General features: G+C 34.1%; 1 protein-coding gene across 12 annotated transcripts in view; it reads left to right on the top strand.

Moving 5' to 3' along the window:
• The window catches only part of CSPP1 (centrosome and spindle pole associated protein 1), a 158,113-nt gene that overhangs the window by 98,406 nt on the left and 36,840 nt on the right, over positions 1–22,867 (top strand). For 10 of the 12 annotated variants that reach the window (XR_005794191.1, XR_005794192.1, XM_040487663.1 and 7 more), the window contains 3 exons: positions 8,370–8,499; positions 10,220–10,367; positions 20,974–21,126. Coding sequence is in view for 10 of the 12 variants with exons in the window: in XM_040487663.1 (XP_040343597.1) it covers positions 8,370–8,499; positions 10,220–10,367; positions 20,974–21,126 (431 nt within the window). In the remaining 2 variants the exon portion in view is untranslated. The remainder of the gene's footprint in view (positions 1–8,369; positions 8,500–10,219; positions 10,368–20,973; positions 21,127–22,867) is intronic. The other 2 variants (XM_040487660.1, XM_040487659.1) reach the window with 1 other exon arrangement.

The raw sequence follows: 22,867 nt of genomic DNA, 5'->3' as shown, positions 1-22,867 counted from the left end.
CCCCCCCCCTTTTTTTTTTTGGTCAGCCTTTTGCATGTTCCAGTGGTTTTGCTGCCTCAGATAACTGTAATGTTGCTGCTGATTGTTTTCTACAAACACTTCATGATAAGGATGTTATATTGAATAAGGTTTAGGTATGTGTTAAATAAAGGCAGGCCTTAAGAATGGAGCTTTTCCAGGGAGCTGCCAGATAGGTCACAAGTGACATTTATGTATAGATTGGCTGTTTGGGGAGCTTCAAATCTGTTCTACACGTCCAGTGGTAGAGGGCTGTTGGTTTTTACAGCTGCCATCTGTGGCAGATTGTTGGATTTTAAGGCTTCAGTAGAGCTAGGCAGAAGTTGAGTGGGAAAGGGCAGTTCACATGTCATAAATTCCTGTTCTTTTTTATTTATTTATTTATTTATTTTTTCAACATTTATTTATTTTTGGGACAGAGACAGACAGAGCATGAACGGGGGAGGGGCAGAGAGAGAGGGAGACACAGAATCGGAAACAGGCTCCAGGCTCTGAGCCATCAGCCCAGAGCCTGACGTGGGGCTCGAACTCACGGACCGCGAGATCGTGACCTGGCTGAAGTCAGACGCTTAACCGACTGCGCCACCCAGGGGCCCCTATAAATTACTGTTCTTAATGAAAGTTTTTATTTTTTAATTTTTTAAGACTCTTCTTGGATTGTTGCAAGACTTTTGTTAATTTTCAGAATTATTAAAAAGTTGATTTTGACCATTGTTAGCAGTGTTTTCAGTACTTCAGTGGAGTAGCAAATTTTCAGAGGTTCCTACTTTGCTATTGTGGAAGTCTTTCCCAGTTATAGAACACTTTCATCTCAGTAAGATTCCTCACGTCCATTTACTGTTAGTCCTGATTCCTGTCCCCAGTGTAGTTGTTTCTTAAATTATCTTTTTTCTATTATATTTTTCTGAATGCTATATTACAGAGTGTAAAATTGTTGTATAATAATAACGGTTAAATAATGAAATGACCTCTTTAATTTTTTGCCAGCCAGTTTCTCATGCACTTATTTATCCCCAAGCATTTTAGTCTAATTAGAAATGGAAGGAACCCGTGCTTCTGTAAACTGTTTTGGTGTGCACCTAATTTGTCTTCTTTCCAATGTCGTATTTCTTTAAGACAGCTTAATTCATAGGTAAAAATGGTACAGCAAAGGGGCTTGTAAGTCTGTCATTCACATCCCCAAACCTGTGTTGACTGATTGATGATTTGTACTTAGAATTTTGATTGTCCTAAACTGGTATACATTTACTAAAACAATAATAGTCATAATAATAATAGCAATTTTAGTTTACTGAGTAGTGTATGTTGTCATGTCATGTCATTATATACATTATAGTTTATATCTATCAGTATTTGCAATTGAAGAAATTGAAACTCAGCTATATAAAATGACTTCCTGGAGTGCCTGGGTGGCTCAGTTGGTTAAGTGTCCGACTTTGGCTCAGGTCATGATCTCGCAGTTCATGAATTTGAACCCCATGTTGGGCTCTGTGTTGACAGCTCAGAGCCTGGAGCCTGCTTCAGATTCTGTGTCTCCCTGTCTCTCTGCCCCTCCCCCACTCACACTCTGTCTCTCTCTCTCAAAAATAAATAAACATTAAAAAAAAAATTATAACATGACTTCCCTAAGTCCTCAGTCAATAAGCAGTTTAGGTGGAGACTGAAGTAGCTTTGTTTGGCTTCAAAGCCTCAACTCTTTGCTACAGTTTAGGAAACTAGTCACATTTACACTGTAATGATTTGTGATTACAGCAGAAATTGTAATTATTTTATAAATATATTTATTTTGTGAACCAAAATTTGCCACCTACAAAAGGACTATCTTTTTATTGAGCAAGGTCTATTAAGGACCATGTTAAAGAACTTTAGAGTTGAAAAAGATCTTTGGAATTTCTTACGCTATGAAGGTTTCAGAGAGGCTACAAATCTATTGAAATATTGAATACTTAAATTTTGTGTATATATGTTTCTGCAATAAATGTGGATATCTTTTAATCAAATTCTCAAATTAACTATGACAGGACTCCCTTTCCAAAGATGATGAGATAAAACCATTGGTAGGTATCCATGGCTACACTGAAGGCCAAATTATCTCCTGTGACTTTGACAGTGTTATCCACTCCTCCAGTTTTGATATTGGCATTGTCCTCAATAACCACTTTGTCACGCTCATTTCTTATGTGACAATAAATTTAACTACATTGTCTGAATGGTACACCTTATGGTCTGAATGATTTTTTGAGATTAAAAAAAATTTTTTTAATGTTTATTTTTAAGAGAGAGACTGAGCATGAGTGGGGAGGGAGGGAAAGAGAGAGAGAGAGAGAGAGAGCGAGAGAGAGTGAGAGAATCTGAAGCAGTCTATAGGCTCTGAGCTGTCCGCACAGAGCCCAGCGGGGGGCTTGGACTCCTGAAATGCGAGATCATGACCTGAGCCAAAGTCCGACACTTAACTGACTGAGCCACCCAGGCACCCCTGGTCTGGGTGATTTCTAAGTAGTCAGAGCTCTGGATCACCAGAGAAAGAGGGGGAAAAAAGAAGGAGAAGAACAGGAGTCTTCAATTGCTAGGGAATCACTGCTTCAACTTTATTCACTTCTCAAAACCATTTTTGGCAGTTTCCATCCCAGGTCCCATAAGCATGGCAGGGTTTTAGAGAATCTCCTAGTCTTAAGCCATAAATACCATCGGTAAAATCTATAATGACTTCGTGAAAAAAGGAAAAAAGTGTCTAAGTTTATGTGTTTTTCTTATTTTTGTTTTTGGAATGCTGTTTATCTTTGTTCTTTGTGCTTCTTTTGTTGATAACTTTAAAAAATTGATTTCTTGAAACATGAAGCAATGTCGTTCTTTAAGCAGAATTATTGAAAAATTGATGATAGAATTAAGGGAGGATGATAGAAATTGGATTAATGAAGGAAGGAAAAAAGTACAGAGATTATTAATGAAGCTGCCGGAGTCCGAGTAACATAAGGGAAATTCATTGAGAACAGGAATTTAAAGTAATTGGTACTTTAAATAGTAATTTAAAAAGTAATTTAAATACTTTTCCATGGAAAATATGAAGTTCACATTTAAAAATCACCAAATAGGGGCGCCTGGGTGGCTAAGTCGGTTAAGCATCCAACTTTGGCTCAGGTCATGATCTCACAGTTCATGGGTTTGAGCCTCTCATTGGGCTCTGCACTGACAGCTCAGAGCCTTTAACCTGCTTTGGATTCTGTGTCTCCCTCTCTCTCTGTCCCTCCACCTCTTGTGCTCTCTCTCTCTCTTAAAAATAAATAAATATTAAAAAACAAAAATCACAAAATATACAAGGACTAAACCATGAGTGGGGATATGCTTGCAAAAACAGACAGATAAGGACCTCAGATTAGGAATTATTAGACAAAATCTAAAATAGTCATATTGGTCATGTTTATATCAGGGCATAATAAACTTATGAAGTATGACCAGTCAGAGTTTAAATGCAGCTATGTATTTTAGAAAAATTTTTAAATGATTGAGAATATTAACTTAATGGATGGATCTTAATAGCAGATGTCACATATCTAAAGTGAGAATTAATGAACTAGAACAGTTTTCAAAATGTGGCTCCCAGAGTAGCAAAATCATAGGGCAAACTCTCAGGCCCTTACCCTCCCTGTGAATAAAAATTCTGTAGAGGGGCTGACACCTTGTGTTTCAACAAGCTTTCCAGATGATTCTGTTGTACTCTAAAAATTTTTTTTTAATGTTTATTTTTGAGAGAGAGCGAGTGAGCAGGGGAGATGCAGAGAGAGAGGGGGAGAGAGGATCCAAAGTTGGCTCCTCACGGACAGCAGAGAGCCCTATGTGGGGCTCAAACTCATGAACCCATGAACTATGTGTGACCTACACTGATATTGGACACTTAACTGACTGAGCCACCCAGGCACCCCATGTTGTCCTCTAAAATTTGAAAACCTCTGAACTAGTAGATACGAAATCATTCAGAACAGGGAGAAAAAGACATGGAAAATATGAAAAAAAAAAGGGTAAAAATTATGGAACTAAAAAGGACTAACTATGAAATTGGAATTCTAGAGAGAGTGGGACAAAAATATTTGAAGAGATGATATCTTAACATTTTCTAATTTTTTAACCTATACATTCTGGAATCCTAACACCTTGCAAACAGGCTAGATAAAAGACAATTGTAGTAAAACTTGAGAATATAAAATACAGAGGAACGTGAAATCTGCCAGAGAGAAAAGACCTTTCTTTCAAAAGAACTCTAGGAAGCTATTCAGAAGATAAAGATACTGTCAATGTGTTGAGACAGTTGTATACTCAGCAAAGTTATTTTTCATTAATGAAAATGAAAGAAAAATATTTTAAGAGGAACCACTAAATTTACCATTAGCAGACCCTTAGTAAATGAAATTCTAAATGCAGAAGGAAGGAGGTTGCAGTGAGAAAGGTCTGAGTTTCATAAAGGAGTGGAAAGGAAGAAAGGTGGTAAATAAGTAGGTGGAATTAAATATTTATGTAAAATTATTTTGGATTTAAGGGTAAGTATAATTAAGAATAATTAATAGGAATAGCATATAATATGGAAGGGGCTAAATAGGATTAATGTGTTTTAAAATCTTTGTATCATTTGGGAGGTTGGTAAATATTTTGATTAGCTTTAGTCTTTGGTAAGTATGGATGTTATATTTTTAGGGTAAGCATGAAAAGTATTGTGATAAGGGATGCGTGGGTGGCTCAGTCAGTTACGCATCCAACTTCAGCTCAGGTCATGATCCCACTGCTCATGGGTTCAAGCCCTGCGTTGGGCTCTGTGCTGACCGCTTAGAACCTGGAGCCTGCTTCCGATTCTGTCTCTCTCTGCCCCTCCCCCGCTCGCGTGCTGTCTCTCTTTCAAGAATAAATAAACATTAAAAAAAGATTAAAAAGTATTGAGATAAAGGCACAACTTACTAATGTACTAAAGGGAAAAAATTAAAAAGGCAAAAAGAACAAAATGAGATATAGAAAGGTTTAAGGAGCAAGCCTGTTTAACTTGATTATAAGTACAAATTAAATGGAAAATTTTAATTTGATATTAGTAAATTTTTAAGTATCTATATCTGTTTCAATGAGAAAGCTTGTCATACTAGATGCGAAAGCAAAATCCAGGGGTTACCCGTATTACATATATTTAAATGTGATATAGAACAGTTTAAAGTAAAAGGGTACAGATACACTAGGAGAATATGAAATAAATTTTGTTTACTATATTAACATCAGATAAAATGGATTTTTTAGTCATAAAGCTTCAAGATCAAAAGAATTCTTTTATAAAGAATAAAGGTTCATTTTAGCAGCATAAAGGCAACACAAAATTTTATGCACCTAAAAATAAGGTCTCAAAATATATAAAGCAAAATTTTAAAGAACTTCAGATTAAAGTAGACAAACAGAATCCTAGTGTGAGACTATATTATTTCTTTATATAAGTGATAGCTTGATAAGGCAGAAAATAAGCAGTAGGGTTATAGAAGAATAAAAAGATTAATAAAAGACAAGGTTTTACTGGAGTTGATCAAGAAAAAAATGATGAGGCATAAATAAATACTGGGAATGAAAAATTGTCACTGTAGTTGGAGTTAAAGTTAAAATGATAGTAAGGGTATATTATGCATAGTTTTATGCCAATGAATATGGAAATTTAAGTGAAGAAGAAAGATTCCTCTTAAAATTTAACTTAATAAAATAGACTCAAAAAGAAATAGAAAACTTGAATAATATAAAAACTTTTTTAGAAATTAGGTCATAAGGGGTGCCTGGATGGCTCAGTCAGTTAAGCGTCCCATCTTCGACTCGGGTCATGATCTCGTGGTTCGTGGGTTCGCACCCCGCGTTGGGCTCTGTGCTAACAGCTCAGAGCCTGGAGCCTGCTTCAGATTCTATGTCTCCCTCTCTCTGCTCCTCCCCTGCTCATGCTCTGTCTCTGTCTCTCTCAAAAATAAACATCAAAAAAAAAAAAATTAAAAAAAAAAAAGAAATTAGGTCATAAGTTTCAAATCTTCCCTCAAACTTACACAAAATAATACAGAGTACAGAAGAGGAGGGAATACTCCACAGCTGTGATTATGAGAATGTCATAATCTTGATATGAAACCCAACAAGGTCATAATGACAACTGGAAATTTCCAGCTGATTTCAATCATAAAGATAGATACAGCCATCCTAAAACTGAACCTCATAATGTAAAAAGGGATATTGAATTCTAAATTGGAATTTTCTGGAAAATAGGATGAATAAATGTAGTAGTACACATCAACTAAGAGTGTGGACTGTGGAGGCAGAGTGTCTTGGTATGAATCCTGGTTTTTCTATTCAGCTGGAGACATGTTGCTTAACTTCTATTCCCTGTTTATTAAGTGGGATAATAATGGTATCAACTCATAGGTTTATTCTGAGGATTGAATGAATTAAAATATGTAAAGTGTCTAAAAAAGTGTCTGACATATACTAAATGCTAATTGGTGTTAGATGTCAATATTGTAAAATCAGTATTATAATGTACTATATTGGTATAATGAAGAAGAAAGCTATATGACCATCTCAGTAGTTACAGAAAAAGAAGTAATAAACATCAATATCCATTAGCGATTGAAAACTTAACAGAATATGTTAGAGGAGAGCCTACTTAACCTGAGAATGTGTAAACATGAAAGACCTATATCATATACTTTACTTAATGGTGATACATGTAAAACATTCTTTTTGAAATTGGCAATATGACGAGTGTTCTTATGACCACATTTTTTAGGGCCCAATAATTGCAGCAAGATCAAAAATAAAAAAGGAAGAAAGATAGGTATGAGTATTAAGAAGGAAGAGAGCAAACAAAATGTTATTTGCAAAAGAATGTACACATAAAATGTTAGAATTAATAGTTTTAGCAGCATTGCTGAGTACAAAATCAGTATATATAAAAAGCAGTTGGAGGATATGGCAGTTACCTTAAAAAGCTAAACATATGCTTACCATACAACACTTGGTATATACTCAAGAGGAATGAAAATATATATACACACCAAGACTCATATGTGAATGTTCATAACAGTATTGTTCACAATACTTTAAGTATAAACAATTCAAATGTCCATCAGCTGATAAATGGGTAAACAAAATGTGTTATATCCATATAAGTGAAATATTATTCAGCCATAGAAAGTTAGGAAATCCTAATGTATGCTACAACATACCTCAAAAATAGTGTTATTTTTTGACTACCACCCCATTACCACTTCTCTCCTTGCTCCCATCCCAATCTGACTGTGTATCTCTAAACCCTCTCATCTTTGGGCCATGGGGAAATTGATAAAGGCCAAGAATTTGGGTCCTTGAGTGAATGGTAAAAGACAGGAAGAAAAAGGAGTGAAATGGATAATGAGTGAATCAATTCACTATGTAATTTGTAGCTATTTTGTTTTGAGAGATTGGTTTTACTCAAATAAGCCCCTTCAGCCTTCTTCATTTGCACATACAGAGACCCCACAAAGTAGAAGTTCTGTTAGGAATCATTTGCTCTGGATCTTCTCATCTGTCCTTTTATCCTCTCAGGATGCAGTGTGACAGTATACATAAACATACCTGTTTATCTTCATAAAAGATTTTAAATAAATTGGATAAATTAGATACACAAAGGGAACTCTTATTTAAAGACATGATACTATTTTTGGAGATAAGCCTTTCGTAGTCTCTTTTTCATAGTTATAATTTTATGATAAAACTAATATTTGAGTTTATCTTTTGTAATTCAGATTTTTAAAATGTATTATTTTCTTCAAAGTGGCTACATTCCTATGTTTAAGACAAATAGCACTTTTGCTTGAGATTTCTGTAAACATAATATGTTTTAAGTTTTTCATTTTTTGATTCATTGCAAATTTTTCAAAAATATAAATTTTATTTGAGACAGACTTTTTACTGTGATTTTATTGTTTTATTTTTGAGATGGCTAAGAAGTTGGTATACATTTATTAAGTACATTCTTATGATATTGAGAGAATTCTACCGTATTATTTCCCTGCATTCAGAAAAGTGCCTGAGCCATACATATACCACTTGATGACTTATCACACAGATTTTACCCCCATGTAACTGCCACATAGGTCAAGAAATAGATCTAATAAATGTAAAAGTTTCATTAATTGTGAAAACAGAGAGAGTGGAGAGAGCTTAGTAAGGGAACATTTACTTAAGGATTTCTCTTTGACCTACAGAGAAATATCTTCCCCTATTTTTAAATCTACTTAAATGCTATGCTGTTTCAAAGGAGTGTTGTATTCTTGCTTTGTCATAAATGGATACAAATTGTTGTGTACTTGATGTAGGAATATGATTGGACAGAACGAACTGAAAATCACAAGTGATCGAGGAATAAATTCAGGATTAATTTTTGAAGATAAACCAAAGCCTTCAAAACAGTCACTTCAGTCTTACCAAGAAGCTTTGCAGCAACAGGTATTCATTTATTCATTCATGCATTTGTTCATTGATACATTTAATGTTGAACATCTTATATGTTAGCACAGTGGTCCCTTAGAACTCTTTGTGGCACAGGAGAAAACAATACCAGTCATTTATAATTCAATATGATAAATTTTTGATGCAGATAGATTAGAATGCTTTTGGAAACAGGATAAGAATAATTGCCTGGTGATTAAGAAGACTTCATGTGTTGTTGATATTTGAGCTGTATGTTATACAGTGAATAGATTTTAAATTCCTGGCATACTCAGGAAACAGAATTGATGTGGGAGAAGGATCTGAAATGTCAGATTGTGCTGGATCGTGAAGTTTAGCTAGTAAGTTTTCAATTTCATCCTATTATGGATAGCCTAAAGGAGGAAATTTTAAGCCAGAGAGTAAAAGGAATGGTTTAAAAGTTTTAGGAGGATAGCTAGTTGTGATGTGTATGATTGAGAAAGAGATGTGGAGAAACCTTAAAACTATTGAGGCAGTCCAGATAGGAGGTAATGAGGCTCTGAACCAGACAGGGAAGATAGAATATCCAGAAGACAACGCTGGGATTTATTGATAGTACTTAGATATAGGGAATGAGAAAGAAGAAATGGCTTGAAGATGATTCTGTATGTTGTAATCTACATGAATAATGAGGCTATGAATATGAATTAAGAGAAAAAAAGTAGAACACTTTTAGGGAAAAGGATAATGGGTTCTGTTGTAGTTTGTTATATTTGAAGAGAGCTTACTTAAAAGTAATTGTATCAGATGTTTGGGGTTTTTTGGGGAATATCCATATATCTCGGAGAGGATCCTGGAATTCTTGGTATGTATATGCCCACCTTAGGTAATTTTCTATAAAGTTCTACTTGGATTTCTTCTAAAGCTCCTTTTGTTCAGTTTTTATATGGGCAACCTCCTTGAAAATGGATTTTTCTTAATTAGAGAATTACTTTAATTTTTGGATGGTAGGTTTCTACAAATAGAAGACTGAACACCACTGACAAAACTAGATTTCCTAATTCTAGAATGTTATTTCATGCATGTGATGACTTCCATGGCTTTGCTGGAATGGGTGCTTAAATTTTCTATGTATGTGGTTATGTTTTTAAAAGTAACTTCCCAAAATGTAGATACTTGTTCATTGCCTATCGAAATGTCTCTAGAGACCCAATCCTATGCTTATACTTGATGATGAGAAGCCTATTTTGTTTGCTTTCATAAAGTTGTACTTAAAGTAGCCCAGAATTCTCCAACCTCTTTGAATTCTGAGAATGGAGTTTGCCCAGGGTAGAAAAGTCTGGTGAGGTGTGGGGACTAGTTTGTGGCTGGCCAGGTCCCATGAAAAGATAAATGGAAAAGGAAAGTAGGGAGATCCTGTTGGTCCTCAAGCAACTGGTGATGTTAGGGAGGGAGTGGCTCAGGTAGAAGTTGGGGGTGGGAAGGAGGAATTGGTTCAGTCTCAACTGGCATCAGTGGCTGGAAAGTACTCATGGCATGATATGAGGGACCAGCCGCTATTCATTCTAGCCAAGGAGTGTTTTTAAATTGAGTATTCCATTGATTTATGATTTTAAATTTTATAGTGAAATAGTCTGTAAAAATTTTTTTCCCAAGGTTTTTTCTCTAATAAGAAAAATAAAAACTGATATTAAAACTAAACTTTTTATATCAGAGTGCTTGTCAGCACTTATAAATATCCCTTCATATTATCAAGATTCGGGAAAGAGAAGAAAGAAGAAAGAGAGAACGCGAAGAAAAAGAAGAATATGAAGCTAAATTAGAAGCTGAAATGAGAAGTTACAACCCCTGGGGGAAAGGTGGAGGTGGTGCTCCTCTGAGAGATGCAAAAGGCAATCTGATAAGTATGTTGCTTTCATTGATCTGTTGTTTCTAAAAGAAACTGAACTGTTTTTAAATTTTTAAAAGAATGGGGAGTAGAAGTGGGAATCAAAGCCTCAAAGGCAAGGTCTTTTTTTTTTGTTGCTTAATACAAAAGAAGTATTTTGCAATAAATGTAATAGCAGTTTTGAGGGTCTTTTTTCTTTAGAGTACTATTTAACTTTGTTACACATTTTTCATCCTCTAGTGCTAACTCAGTTGCAGAGAAAAGCTCATGTTAATTGGTAAGTTTTAACCCAACCTAGTAATTAGATTTAAAAAAAATCCTAGTAAGAAAAACCCCTTATTAAAAATTTTTTAAACTAGTAAAACATATTTAAAATAGGTGATCTGAAATAGTTGTGGGATGTGGTGTTTCATATATAGCCATATACCTGCATAGTGCAAGGACTGTTGGTAAATAAAGACCTGATCTCAGAAACTTTCTGAACAATATATATAATATATATTGAATATATTAACTATAACTCTATTAACTTTTAGATATGAATAAAAGTAGACAAAGATGGATTTTTTGAAAATTGTTTCATTAGAAATTAGAAATGAATAATAGAAACCCATTAAATGGTAAAAATACAGATTTCATGTTCTTTAGGCACTATACATTAATTTTAGTGATAGTTGAGGGATGTAGTCAGAATACTTTTTGGATATGAGTTATTAAGAGTTCTTAAATATTATGATTTGCTTCTTTGTTAAAGATGGCTTTAAAAAAAAGTATTTGAGGTCCACTTAAATTACTAAGATAACTCTTTTCTCATAGTTTTGAAGACTGGAACTCTTAACTCTTTTTTATAGGTGAGATAATTTTAGGTGATATATAGATAAACATTTCTTATTTTAAAAGTTAAATGTTTATTTGAATATATATTGGAAAAACACTGGTTTTTCATTTAAGGATAGTGCTATAACATTTCCTTTTAAAGTACAGGTATTAGTCCAGGCATTTAACAAAAAGTGCTATAAGAAACAACCCCTATTTCTCAGAGGCTTGAGGTTTAAGGTTTAATAAATAAAAGTTTACTTCTCAGTTACGTCACATTCTTCTTTTTTTTATTTTTGAGAGAGAGAGAGAGAGAGAGAGAGAGCACAAGTGCACGCATGAGCAGGGGAGGGGCAGAGAGAGGGAGAGAGAGAATCCCAAGCAGGCTCTGCGTGGTCAGTGCAGAGCCCGATGCAGGGCTTGAACCCATAACAGTGAGATCATGACTGAGCTGAAATTGAGTCCGACACTTAACTGACTCAGCCACCCAGATGCCCCAGTTATGTCACATTCTGATGCTGTTTGGGTGGTTTCTGTTATATTTGAATTATGTAGCAAAGATCTGTGTTTTGCCATGTGATGATGACCAAGACCATGTATCCTCTGTACTTTGTTTCCTAATTTTAATTTGGTTGCTGGCTTTTCTAGTTACTCCTGTTTTATCTTTGATCTTTTATTACAAAGAAAGAAATTTAATGTTCGTCCTTGTCTTAGCTCTCTAGGGAAGATCTTTGATCTCTTTATAAGGGGAATTGTTATTAATAAATATTAAAATCTATTACCCGTACAAGTGGAATAATAGCAACCCTTTTTAAGTAAATAATCTCTATTTTTATTATTTGTATGACACTTAAAATCTGTTTCCTTTCTAAGTTCTTTATTCATTAAGGTTCTTTTTTCAAGTTCCTATAAAAAAAAAAAACACTGTGTTCTAATGTCTTTCAGTGGATGAATGAATAAACAAAATGTGGTACATTTATACAGTGGGATGCTACTCAGGAATTAAAAGAATGAACTATTGATGCACATAATAACTTGGAAGAGTCTTCAAAGATATTATGCTAAGTGAAAATAGCCCCTTTCTAATGGTGACATACATGTATATTCTCAAAATGACAAAATGGTTGGGGATAGGGAGTAACTCTAAAGAGATACCATGTTGGAGTATTTTGGGGTGATAAAACAGTTCTGTATCCCGATTATGATGATGTTACATGAGTATCACATGTTAAATTTTTTTTTAATTTTATTTTTTATGTTTTTAAATTTACATCTAAATTAGTTAGCATATAGTGCAACAATGATTTCAGGAGTAGATTTCTTAGTGCCCCTTACCCATTTATCCTATCCCCCCTCCCAAAACCCCTCCCGTAACCCTCAGTTTGTTCTCCATATTTATGAGTCTCTTCTGTTTTGTCCCCCTCCTTGTTTTTATATTATTTTTGTTTCCCTTCCCTTATGTTAATCTGTTTTGTCTCTTAAAGTCCTCATATGAGTGAAGTCATATGATTTTTGTCTTTCTCTAATTTCACTTAGCATAATACCCTCCAGTTGCATCCATGTAGTTGCAAATGGCAAGATTTCATTCTTTTTGATTGCTGAGTAATACTCCGTTGTATGTATATACCACATCTTCTTTATCCATTCATCCATCAATGGACATTTGGGCTCTCTCCATACTTTGGCTATTGTTGATAGTGCTGCTATAAACATGGGGGTGCATGTGTCCTTTCGAAACAGCATACTTGTATCCCTTGGATAAATGCCTAGTAGTGCAATTGCTGGGTCATAGGGTAGTTCTATTTTTAGTTTTTTGAGGAACCTCCATACTGTTTTCCAGAGTGGCTGCACCAGCTTGCATTCCCACACATGTTAAATTCTTTAAAAACTACACCAAAAAAAAAACCCAATTAAAAAAAAACACTTAACCAGTTTGAAAGATAGTGAAAGTATCTCCTACTTCTGATTAGTAGTGAGAGTAAATGTTTCTTTACATATACTTAAGTATTTGTGTTTATGTATTGTATTTGAGCCAGTTAGATTTATGTTTGTTTTTATGTTGATTAAGACACAATTTGCATAAGACAAAATACACCCTTTTTAAAAAAATTTTTTTAACATTTATTTATTTTTGAGAGACAGAGAAAGAGCATGAGTGGGGGAGGGGCAAAGAGAGACACACACAGAATCCGAAGCAAGCTCCAGGCTCTTAGTTGACAGCACAGAGCATAAGACAAAATACACCCTTTTTAAAAAAAATTTTTTTAACATTTATTTATTTTTGAGAGACAGAGAAAGAGCATGAGTGGGGAAGCGGCAAAGAGAGAGACACACAGAATCCAAAGCAAGCTCCAGGCTCTTAGCTGACAGCACAGAGCCCGACCCAGGGCTCGAACTCAGGAACCATGAGATCATGACCTGAGCTGAAGTCGGACACTTAACCTACTGAGTCACCCAGGTGCCCCAATATACCCTTTTTTAAAAAAAGTTTTATTTATTTGTTTTTGAGAGAGAATGAGAGCGTGTGAGCTCTTATGAGCGGGGGAGGGGTAGAGAGAAGAGAATCCCAAGCAGACTCTGTGCTGTCAGTATAGATCCCAATACAGGGCTCAATCTCATGAACTGTGAGATCATGATGTGAGCCAAAATCAAATTGGACGCTTAACTGACCGAGCCACCCAGTGTCCCCCAAATTTATCCTTTATTATTCAGTGAGTTTTGACAACTGATTCCAGTAGCCACTGCCACAGTCAAGATATAGAACATTTCCAGTATCCAGCCCCATCCCTTTGCCAACCTCTGATCTGCATTCTGACACAATAGTATTGACTTTTGTGTCTTTTTTTCCCTTAATGTTTTTGAGATTTATTCTTGTTGTTGTATATGGCTGTAGTTTACTTTTTATTACTGAATGGTATTGCACTATGTGGAAGTATCACAAGTGTTTATCCTTTTACCTGTTGATGGATATTTGAGTTGTTTACAATTTAAGGCTATTATAAATAAAACTGTTATAAACATTCACCTGCAAGTCTTTATGTGAACATAAATTTTCATTTTTCGTGGTTAAATGCACAGAAATGGAATTGCTAGGATGAATAGTAAGTATATATTTAACTTCATAAGACACAACCAGACCATTTTCCAAAGTGGTTGTTCTATTTTGAAGCACTAGGTTTCTCGTTGCTTTGCATCCTCATCAGCCCATGTAATTGTTCTTCTTTAAAATTTTAGCCTTTCTAGTAAGTAGGTACGATAAGTTATTGTGTTTTTTTTTAAACTTTTTATTTTGAAATAACTCAAGACTTAGAGAAGAGTTGTGAAGATATAGAGGGTGCCCTTTACCTAGTTTCCCTTAATATTAACATCTTACATGATCTTGGTATAGTGACCAAAACTAGAAATTAAAATGGGTTCGATGCTATTAAATAAATTATTGACTTTATTTGGATTTTCCCCTACCTTATTCTGTTCCAGCCTCTAGTCCAGGATCCCATACTGTATGTAGTTGTCATGTCTCTTTAGTCTCCTTCAAGCTGGTAGTTCCTCTGTCTTTCTGTGTCTTAATTGTTTTTATATATATAATAGCTTTGTTGAGATCTCATTTTCCATGCCATAGAATTTATCCCTTTGAAGTACACAATTCAGTAGTTTTTACTATATTCACAGAACTGTGCTACAATCAATTTTATAACATTTTGTATTGCCTCAATACTCTTGTTGAAAATCAGTTGACTATAAGGTTATTTATGGACTCTTAAGTTCTGTTCTGTTGATCTAGATATCTATCCTTATGCCCATATTACGCTCTCTTGATTACTGTAGCTTTGTGTAGTAGGTTTTGAAAGTGAGAAGTGTGACTCTTCCAACTTTGTTCTTCTTTTTCAAGATTGTTTTGTCAACTTGACTTCCCTTCCATTTTCGGATAAATTTTACTCTTGTCAATCTGAATTAAAAAAAAAAATTGTGGTAAGATTTTCATTGGGATTACCTTGACTTTATAGATTAATTTGGGGTGGCCAGCATCTATATTGTCTTTTGATACATGGATTTGGAATATTTATCCACTTACTAGTCTTCGTTAACTTATTTTAGCAATATTTTGCAGCTTTCAGATCTTGTAACATATTTTGTAAATTGTATCCATAAATATTTCATGTTTTTTTTTAAAGTTTTTTTTTTTTTTCAACGTTTGTTTATTTTTGGGACAGAGAGAGACAGAGCATGAACGGGGGAGGGGCAGAGAGGGAGGGAGACACAGAATCAGAAACAGGCTCCAGGCTCCGAGCCATCAGCCCAGAGCCTGACGCGGGGCTCGAACTCACGGACCGCGAGATCGTGACCTGGCTGAAGTCGGACGCTTAACCGACTGCGCCACCCAGGCGCCCCAATATTTCATATGTTTTAATGCTGTTTTAAATGATAACATTAAAAAATTTCAATATCCATTTGTTCATTGTTAGTGTATAGAAAGACCGTTGATTTTTGTATGTTCTTGCTTAACTCATTGGTTTTATTAGGGTTTTTTTTGTACGTTCTTTGAGATTTTTTAATATGGACAGTTATCTGCAAACAGTTTTACTTCTTCCTTTCCAGTATGAATACTTTTCAGTTATTTTGGTTGATTTACAGTGGATAGGAATTCCAGTACAATATTTAGAAATCTTGAGAACCAACATCCTTGTCTTGTTCTCGATTTCATTTGGAAAGCACTCAGTCTTGGCTGTAGGTTTTCTGTAGATTATTTTTTTAAACCAGGTTTAGAACATTCTCTTCTTAGAGTTTTCATCATGAATATATGTTGAAGTTTTTCAGGTGCTTTTCTACATCTTTTGAAACGATAATTTCATCTTTCTTACTCTGTTGATATATGGTGAATTACATTGGTTTTTTAAAAAAATTGTAATCATGTGTTGCTGGTTTCTTTTTATTTGTTTTTAATGTTTTATTTTTTGTTTTTGAGAGAGACAGAGACAGAGAACAGGTGGGTCAGGGGCAGAGAGAGGGAGACACAGAATCTGAAGCAGGCTCCAGGCTGCAAACTTAAGCACAGAGCCTGTTGTGGGGCTCGAACTTGCTAACTGTAAGATCATGACCAGAGCCGTAATCAGATGCTTAACCGACTGAGCCACCCAGATGCCCCTACATTGACTGATTTTTTTAAAAATGGTGAGCCACTCTTTCTCCTGGTATAAACTCTATTTAATCTTATTTTAATTTTTTTTTACGTGTTGTAGAATTTGATTTGCTAGTTAAGGATCTTTGCATTTAGGCACATAAGGGATATTTGTCTGTTTCTCTTATAATTTTGTCTGGTTTTGGTATCAGGATGATGCTGGCCTCACAAATATGAATTGGGAAAAGTTTCCTCTTCTGTTGGTAGAATTCACCAGTGAAGCCATCTGGGCTGGGAATTTTCTTGTTGGGAGTCTTTAAACCATGAATTAAAATTTTTTTAAATAAATTATTTAGTTTTTTAAAGTTTATATATTTGTTTTTGAGAGAGAGAGAAAACATGAGTGGGAGAGGGGCAGAGACAGAGAGAGATTCCCAGGTAGGCTACACACCATCAGTGCAGAGCCGAATGCGGGGCTCAAACCCAAGAACTGTGAGATTATGCCCTTAGCTGAAATCAGGCACTTAACTGATTGAACCACCCAGGCATCCTGAATTCAACTTATTTAATAAAGACATTTAGTTTATTTCTTCTTGTGTGAACTTACGTGGTTTGAATCATTAAAGGAATTTATCCATTTCATCTTTTTAGTTTATTGGCATAACAATAGTTTATTATTGTTGTATAATTATTTTATTTTTATTGTTATTTTATTTTTATATGTATTTTATTTATTTTACGTTTATTGTATAAACTATGCCAATAGTTTATTGGCATCACTGTAGGATCTACAGTGATAGTTCCTCTTTTATTCCTGATATTTGTCATTTATTTATTCTTATTTTACTTAATGAGTTTGCCTGGAGGTTTATCCATTTTATTGATCTTTTCATAAAACCAGCTTTGGTTTCATTGATTTTTCTGTTTTTCCCTTCGTGTTTCATTGATACCTGCTCTCATCTTTACTATTTTCTTTAGTTTACTTTGTACTTAATTTTCTTTGTTCTATTTTCTTAATGTGGAAGCTTAGATTATGATTTGATTTTTTTTAATATATGCACTTAAAAACGCTATTAATTTCCTTTTGAGTACTGCTTTAAATGTATCTCACAAATTTTGATACGTGGTTTTTTCATTTTCATTCAATTCCGTTTTCTGATTGTCATTTTTCTTTGATCCATTGATTATTTAGACATTAGTTTTAAAAATTTCCAAATATTTGGGTATTTTCTGAGTAAATTTCAGTCACTTTTAGGGTATATTCTCTTTTGTTTAGAGAATATACTTTTTTGTTATTTCAATATTTTTAGGTTTGTGAGATTTATTTTATGGACCACGAGTTAGATTTTTATTTGTCTTAGAGACTGTGATCTTTATAAGTAAATATGTATATTTTAATTTGGAAATAATATGTTAATAGTTGAATCAGTGTTGAAAATTTTCTTTAGCCCTCTGAATTGATTTATTAAAGAAGAGTTTGTGTATCAGTCATGATTGCTGAATAATCTTGGGTCTGTAGAAATATTTTCAGCCATTTTCTTTAAAGTGTTCTGGTATTTTCCACCAAAGAACGACTAACTTAACGAAATTAATTTTAATTTCAAAGTATATGTTTAGGTTTATAAAAAAAAGCATAAAATAAAATAAGGAATGAAAAAATTTAAGTACTGTATGTATTGTTTACCTGTAGTAGCTGTCATAAAATTTAACCCTTGTCTAATAAATTTTTTCAGATAGTGGAATTATTTTCCCAATCATGAATCTGTAATATTTTATTTTGTTCTGTTCTTTGTAGAATTATTCTGTAATGCTAGCAATTTTATATTAAATACTATGATAGTGTACATTTGAAATAAAGGCCATTTTTTGGGACATCTTTGCGGTTGGCAAATTATACTCTTCACCAAAGTGCCTTGTATAATTTTAATTTTTAGCTGATTTCAAACCTTTGTTTTACACCTCACAGAAAGATAGACAAGGAGTGACTATTTGATTGATAGTTTTTTCCAATAAATAGCAATATGGACTTGTCTTGATTGCTGAATCTGATAGTCTTAAATAATTATGCACTCTGCTGACATCAGTTTTCTTTTTTTATAAATACATTGTCTTATCTAATTGAGAGTACTGTGTATAGTCACAACAGTAAAGAAAAACATGCTATTGATTTTCAAGTTTATTATAGTTTTTGTTTATACGACATTTATCTCTTAATTTATGGCTTGTGGAAGTGAATATCAAAATGAGATTGCATTCCCTAAGCACTCTTTAGTTTGGTAACAAGGCTCTGGGTATCATTTTCAAAGGAGTGAGCTTGATATCCATACTCTAGTAACAGAAAATGGAAGAGTACTGTATGCATTGTTATTCATAGTGACTTCTCATTTATATAGTCTGATCTTATGCTGTTTTAGTGAATTGGATGATGAGATATTAATTTCCCATTTAAGTTCTTTTGTTTAATTTGGTGACTTTTTAGGGTCACAGCTGTTAGTTCATTACTTCAACTTCCTCATCATCTTTCTATTTTCATTTACCTTCCATATCCAGATAAATCCCATGATTTGATGATGGTGGCGGGAGCACCCAGCTAATTTTTGCCTTACCAATTCTTGGTACTTGGCAGTTTCTTTGCAGTCAGTTTCTCTGATTACAGTTAGTCCCTTCTTTCTTGCATTTTCCATTTTTTTTATTCATTTCTTCCCTTTAACATCTAAATATACTTAGGTTACTTGTATTCTTCAACACAAATAAACAAAAACTCTGCCTTGACCTTACACTTATCATATATAAAACACATTCAAAAAGTAGTCTGTGGTTGTTGCTGCCACGTCTTACTAACTTCTTACTGTTTCATATTCCATAAAATGAATTCAGCTCCTACTGCTCTATTGATGTGACATTTTCAAAAGTAACTGATGTCCTAATTTCTGATTTAGTGGATTTTGGTCTGTCCTTACTTTCTTTGAACTGGATTGACAGTTCCTTCCTTTAAGTTCTGTGCATTCTCTCTGATGCTGTCTTCCCTTCAGCTGACATTTATTGGGATGTGTATTATGAACCAGGTTAAACTCTTCTAGGTCTGTGAACATTATCTTTGTTCTAGGGCTATCTTCAGACATTGTGTGTTCCTTGAGTTAGATATACTCTTAACCTCCATCTATTTTCTCTCCCTAGCTGCCATTATTACTGGTAATGCTTCTATTACTACCAGGACTGTCTTCACTATCATCTACAGAACAGAATAGAGAACCATCAGCTTGTGTTTTAGAATATTCCGGAATAGGCATGTAATCTCCATTTTCCTCTCATTGCTTTATTAAATGTGTTTTGTGATCTAGTCAAGCTGGACTGCTTTAATATTGCCAGAACACTCTTCCTGTTTTTCCCCCTTGGAGCTGTTTCTCACATTTTCCTGTTTATTATCCTTTCTGATAATATCCTTTCTGATATCTTCATCTCTGAAGCTCCTATCCAGTTTCCAAGTCCAGACTATCCAAATGTTGCAGTAGGATATGAACTTCCTGATTCTGAGCTCTGTTCTCTCTGGTAACATTTCCTGTTATTGGCCATGTTGTATCTGATACTATGATTCATGTTCAAAATACATTCTTGAACATAATAGGCTTTCTGATAAATACATCTTATGTCCAGGTTTAAATTCTCTTTCACTGCTACCTTACAATCCCAGTTGTTTTGTAGAGAAATGTTTTTTATTTTATTAAAGCTTTAGAGTTCTGTAGTCATTCAGGTCTGTTTTTAAGATTGATTTGTTGTTTGACCTGGTCCTGTGTGCTTAGATTTTTGTGATGTGTATGTGGTATCTACTGTTGTGTAACAAAAATTACCCAACATGTAATGTTTTAGTATAACAAACACTCATCTTGTGGATCTTGTGTTTCTGTGAGTCAGTAATTGGTGAATGGGTTAGCTGGGTGGTTCTGTCTCAGGGTCTTGCATGAGGTTACAGTCCAAAATTTCAGCCAGGTCTGTAGTCATATGAAGGCTTGACTGGGACTGGAGAATTCATTTCCAATATGGCTCCCTCTGTTCCTTGTCATGTAGGCCTTTCCATAGGACTACATCATTGTCTTTATGATACAGTAGCTGACTATCTTTGAAGTAATAGATTAAGCAAGGTGGAAACCATAATGTCTTTTATGAAGTAGCCTTGGAAGTCATATGCCATCATCCTACAGTGTTCTGTTTGTAAGAAGTGAGTTTCTAACTCTGGCTTATGTTCAAAGGGAGGGTAATTGAGCTCCATCTTTTAAGAGAGGATTGTCAAAAAGTTATGAATATATTTTAAAACTCCACACTACATGATTATATTTTTTCATTAGGAATGCTAATGAAGTTGGGTAAATTTCACTATGACTTGTTTTGAATTGTTGGTGTTTGTTCTGTATTTACAGAGATTCCAAGTTCTGAAGTAACATACATATGAATATGGTTTTTATGGCCTGTCAAAGATTTTTATATTCTTAACGTCTTGGCTGATTTTCATAAGGTTATTTTTTGAAAATCTTCTTACAAGTTTTAATAATTTTGTTTCTGTTTTCAGGGCACCAAGATACCATTGAATTATTCCAACCTATCCTACTGTTTTCTCTGATTCTCTACTCTAAGAAAATGTATTAAGCATACTAATTATAGAAATGTATTTGTTGAATTTATTTTTCCCTCTTAGCTGATTTGAATAGGATGCACAGACAAAATATAGATGCCTACCATAATCCAGATGCAAGAACATTTGAAGATAAAAGGGCTGTTGTATCTCTAGACCAAAATTTAGCCACCTCAAATGCTGAGAACTTAGAAGATTCTGCAAATAAAAACTCAGGTTTTTAATTACATTCTATTTTTGTTTGTTTTACATTTTTAAAGCTGTTCAGTAATATTTCTCCTCTGTTGTCTGACAAAGTTCATATTGTGATTTTGAGAATTTGGGTACTTAGAGTCAGGAAGCATAACACATTCATGTTATTTATAATACCTTTTCTCAAGTATTAAGTAGTTTGACAAAAGTGAATAGGGAAAAAAAGTTTGCTTCTTAATACTATGTATTTCTTCTGAGCTTTATAACTTATATATACTTGAGCTGCTACTAAAATTTTTATTTTGCTGGTGGGAGGACATTTCTTAAAATCATATAGTCTCTTTACACATACACAAATAGTCTCTTTTGCTTCTTACATGTGTAACTATTTGATTAGTGAAAGTGCATCAGATGTGATATATATTGTACAAAGTAACTGTTTTTGTTATATTTAATTTTAATTGTTTTATTTTTTTGCTTATTTTGTAGTCATTTACCTTCTCTTGTAAAACCACAAAGTACAAAGAAATTAGGTTTAATGTTTTAAAAGTTTGATATCTGATCACGTCTCCATTTTTTAAGCAAATATCTTTTTTTAAACTATTTATTTATTTTGAGAGAGAGTGCGTATGCACGTGCACATGGGGTAGGGGCAGAGAGAGAGGAGAGAATCTCAAGCAGGCTCTGTGCTATCTGCACAGATCCCAATATGGAGGTCAAACTCAAGAACTGTGATATCATGACCTGAGCTGAAATTGAGAGTTGGATGCTTAACTGACTGAGCCATCCCAGGCACCCCTTAAACAAATATCTTTGGTTTGCTATTAAACAACATTCTTTAATGAAAGGTTCTATAAATAGAAAATTATTCAGTATCTTTATGACTTGGCAGGAAAAGTTGTGAGCATCTTTTTTTATCAAGTGTATATGAAAATATGTTAAGTATTTAAAATTTAAGGGAATTTAAAAAATATTTTGCACTATATGTTGCACTATACTTTAATGCCTATAAAAGTAACCATTTACTACAAATTCTGCTTTTGTACTTCCACAAAAGTTTTGATTTTAGACTAGAAAAGAACTTCACAATAGAAAGTCTTTCTGAAATATCCCTTACTGATCATAATAGTCTTCAAAAATTAAAAAAAATTTTAACCCATATGGAGGCTCCTGGGTGGCTTAGCCAGTTGAGCATCTGACTTTGGCTCAGGTCACGATCTCATGGTTAGTGAGTTCAAGCCCTGCATGGGACTCTGTGCTGACAGCTCAGAGCCTGGAGCCTGCTTTGGACTCTGTGTTTTCCTCTTTATCTGTCCCTCCCCTGCTCATGCTCTCTCTCTTTCTCTCTCAAAAAATAAATAAACATTAAAAAAATTTTTTTTTAACCCATATGATTATCTGGCCAAACAGGCAGATTATGTAAGGAGCTATAATTAGAATCACTAACCTTTCATCTTTCAAGTCTTTGATGGTAGTGCTAATCTAATCTCTGTTTTGTTGTTTCCATGTACAACCTGTTCCACTGTTGGATGTCTAATTATTAGAAAGTGCTTTCTTACTTTGACGCACAAGTAGATTTTTACCTAGTGGATTCAGTCTTCCATTTTGGGAGCACTAAAATAGAAATTTTTGATTTTGATGAAATTAATTTGGCTCTCATTCTGTGTCTGTAATAACCCAGTGTGCAGTAAAAACACCTTTCATTATTGAAGATATTTTGACTTCTTTTTGATACATCATTAGTTTTCTCTTCATGTGTTCCTTC

Source organism: Herpailurus yagouaroundi, unplaced genomic scaffold (genome assembly GCF_014898765.1).
Source record: "Herpailurus yagouaroundi ecotype Mexico unplaced genomic scaffold, PumYag 165, whole genome shotgun sequence".
NCBI lineage: Eukaryota > Metazoa > Chordata > Mammalia > Carnivora > Felidae > Herpailurus > Herpailurus yagouaroundi.
Note: the sequence above shows the minus strand (reverse complement) of the source record. Positions and strands in the feature narration are given on the sequence as shown.